This window comes from Mandrillus leucophaeus, unplaced genomic scaffold, assembly GCF_000951045.1.
Source record: "Mandrillus leucophaeus isolate KB7577 unplaced genomic scaffold, Mleu.le_1.0 Scaffold359, whole genome shotgun sequence".
Lineage (NCBI taxonomy): Eukaryota > Metazoa > Chordata > Mammalia > Primates > Cercopithecidae > Mandrillus > Mandrillus leucophaeus.
Genome location: NW_012103798.1, coordinates 278,009 through 281,312, shown reverse-complemented (window position 1 = coordinate 281,312; position 3,304 = coordinate 278,009). Strand labels below are relative to the sequence as shown.

The 3,304-nt window shown below is 55.3% G+C and overlaps 1 protein-coding gene across 1 annotated transcript; it reads right to left on the bottom strand.

Annotated features, from left to right (window-relative positions):
* Positions 1 to 905: 905 nt before the first annotated feature.
* On the bottom strand, positions 906 to 2,795 carry GPR135 (G protein-coupled receptor 135). The gene has a single exon (XM_011989561.1). The coding sequence runs from the start codon at positions 2,623 to 2,625 to the stop codon at positions 1,126 to 1,128; it is 1,500 nt and encodes a 499-aa protein (XP_011844951.1). The 5' UTR covers positions 2,626 to 2,795; the 3' UTR covers positions 906 to 1,125.
* Between the last annotated feature and the right edge of the window lie 509 nt (positions 2,796 to 3,304).

Sequence of the window (3,304 nt, the reverse complement as noted above, 5' to 3'; positions counted from 1 at the left end):
AAGCAACCATCAGCTATTTTTAAAAACACAAAATACACCAAATTTCTAAATGTAGAAGAGTATGATCTTCTTGGAAAAGTCTATGCTAATTCCAAGAGGCTGCTTCTCAAAATAGTTACAGAATTTCTCTTTGGAATCATTTTCAGTTAGCTAAAAGCCACATAGGAAACCCAACCTTATGGCTTTATAGAGGTCTCATTTAAAAAAATAATAATAATTTAAATGAAGTGGCATGACTCACCTTATTCAATCAACTTGACTTCAAATTACATTTTTGGCTATATCCAAAAATCAAATTTACCTCAAAAGACTTCTGAGCAGCATCCCAAAATTTATCAGAAATAAAAGTAGTATGTTAGAGTAAGGATAAAGCTTCAAAGCTTTCCAAGGAAGATCATTTTGGAGAGATGATGCGGGTGGAAGGAATGTTACTTTTTACATATAATCTTGGAAAACATTTTTAAAACACATTTATGCTCATACTTCTACTTGTCCTTCAGATGGTTGAATTTTATCTAATAATAACCACTTTTTCAAAATCCTAAAATGATTTTAAATGGGTTAAATGAATTAACAATTTTCCACAAAGGTTATTGGGGGTGGGGTGAGGAAGTGCACCAATGTGTGTAAGGATAAGACTTTTCCACTTGCAATCTAACCACCCAAGGCATGTCAGAGGTGCAAGCTCTAGAAACTACAGTTTTGTTGGATGCTAGCGATTTAGAGGGGCTTTCAAGCAGCTCTGAGGGTCTCCATTCATTCCTGAAATTCTATGTAGTTGAAGAATACTAGCTGCATTCAATGTTTTGTTTGTTTCACAGTGTGGTCCTGTAATATGAGCTTTTCAGTTATAGTGAATGTTATTTTTGTCATTTTTGGCACTTACAGTTCACAATGCTTGGTTATGTGGTTTAAGATTGTTTTAATTTTTGCATTTTACATTCCTTTTGGCACTTTTGAAGAAGGGACATTGTTTTTTATGTTGTTTGGGGAAAGTGGTAAGCCTCCCCCGTCTCCAGCTTTAAATGTTTGGTTTTATGAAATCCACGACTCTCCCCCAGAATCTTCCGTCATTAAATAATGCGAGTGGAAATTTGCCTTCATAAGCTGGCCATCCCAACCGTCTTAGAGGCTGGTATCCCCAGTTTCGGATTTAGGCTGTTTGGTCGCTGCCGTCACAGGCTCTGGTGGACCCTCTCGGCAGAAAAGTACAACCGGATTTTTGCGGGCCCACATGGCCATGTCCCCTCCCACTCCACTGGCCGGGTTGGAAGAGGACACCCTGCTGCAGGCCCCCAGCCGGTTGGCATAGCGGTTTCGAAGGCGATTGCGGCTTCTGGCTTGCAGACCCGGGCCCTGGCTAGGCAGGAAAGCGTCCACATTCCTAGTCCGGTAGCCCTCCTCGCGGTTGCGCCCTAGGAGCATCGAAATGTTGGGATTGCGGATGGCGTAGATGACAGGGTTGATGGCCCCATTGGCCCAGGTCAGCCAGACCGCCACCACGTTGAGGAGCGAGGGGGCCTGCACTGTCTGGGCCTGCCGGGCGGCTGCCAGCAGCACCAGGAAGCAGTAGGGCCCCCAGCAGCAGATGACTAAGACGATCATGATGAGCACGGTGGTGGCCGTGCGCACCTCACTGAAGAAGCGCAGCACGCGCGCGTAGGTGTTCACGGGCCGCACGCGCACGTCCGACAGGCGCACGGTCTTGCAGATGTGGTAGTGGCAGAAGCACATGAGCAGGAAGGGCAGCAGATAGCAAGCCACCACCAGCCCCACGCTGAAGGCCGCGCCCAGCTGCGCGGGATCCGGAGAGGTCCGGTAGAGGCAGCTGTGGAAGCTCTGCGCCGCCGCGAGTTCCCGGGGCGCCCCAAGCAGCTCCCAGGGCAAGGAGAAGCCCAGGGCCGCCAGCCAGGCGCCCGCCAGCAGCTGCAGAGCGCGGTGGCGGCCGATCTTCTCCCGCGGCGGCCGCACGATGGCGCAGTAGCGGTCCAACGAGATGAGCGCCACGCTGAGCGTGGACACGATGCCGAAGCACGAGCTGAAGAAGCGGCTGGCGGCGCAGAAGCCGCGCCAGGGCCCCGCGGCAGCGGCAGGCGCCGAGCCCCCGGGCGGCGTAAAGAGGTCCAGGAAGGCGGCGGGCAGGCAGAGCAGCGCCGTGAGCAGATCCGATAGGGACAGCGACAGGATGAAGGCGTTGGTGACGGTGCGGAGCTGCCGGTGCTTCACGATCACCCCCATCACCGCGCAGTTGCCCAGGCTAGACAGCAGGAAGATGAGCAAGAGGACGAGCGCCTGGGCCGCCACCGCAGCTCCGTGCGACAGCAGCGGCGCCGCCTCCGAGCTCAGGAGCTGCCTCACCGCCGCCCCCGCTTCCCGCGCTGCCCCGGACCCGCCAAGGCCGCCGCCACCGGGAGCGGCAGCTGTGCCGCCTCCGCTTGCGTCGCTCAGGTTCCCCAGCGCCGCGGCCGCCGCGGTCGCCACGGTGCTGAAGGAGACCACCGCTGCCGTGGCCGCGGAGGAAGTCCCGCCAGGCGGGCCGGCCGCGGAGGGGGCGCCGGGGTGCGGGCTGCCCAGTAAGGCCATGCTCGCTGGTGAGCGGGCCGGTGGCGGCGGCGGCTCCTCCATGGGGCCCAGTGGCGGCCGCGGATCTGGTCATCCCGCAGCGGGGGCGGCGGCCGCTAGGTCGGAGGGGTGGTTCAGGGCCGGGGGCTAGCGGCCGCTGCGGGGAGCTGGGCTCGGCCGGAGGGGTGGCGGTCTCTGGGGACCCGGCGGAGCCTTTGACGTGGGTTCAGAGCGTTGCCGAGGGAACCGCGTGTTTACGCAGGAGCGCGGGGCGGGACGCCAACCCAGTACCCGCTGCGAAGCCGGCCCATGACACTGCCCCTTCGGAGGTTACCGGCCGGCCGGGGGCTTCGTGTTTCCGAGAGTGCCAGGTCTACCTCCTCAGGGACCACTGTCCGGCCAGATAAAGCGCGAGTGGCATGCAAACCAATGACCACATTCAGCGAAAGTTCACTCTTGCTCTCTTTTGTAGGGTACAAATGTTCTACAGGCAGGCCTTTTGGGGAGCGGGTGGGGGGTGCTTTGCTTCCTGTGGGTGCTTTTGGTATATACAGGTGGGAAAGGAATCTAGAACGTGAAGTGAAATAAAAATCCAGAAGTCTACATCCAGACATCTTCAACTTGAGAGGTCGACTAATTTAAACCAATAATTCTCAAACTTGAGCTAACAGAAAATTCACATAGAGGGTGTGTTAAAATACAAGTGACAAGGTCTCAACCCCAGTGTTTTGGATAAGTCTGG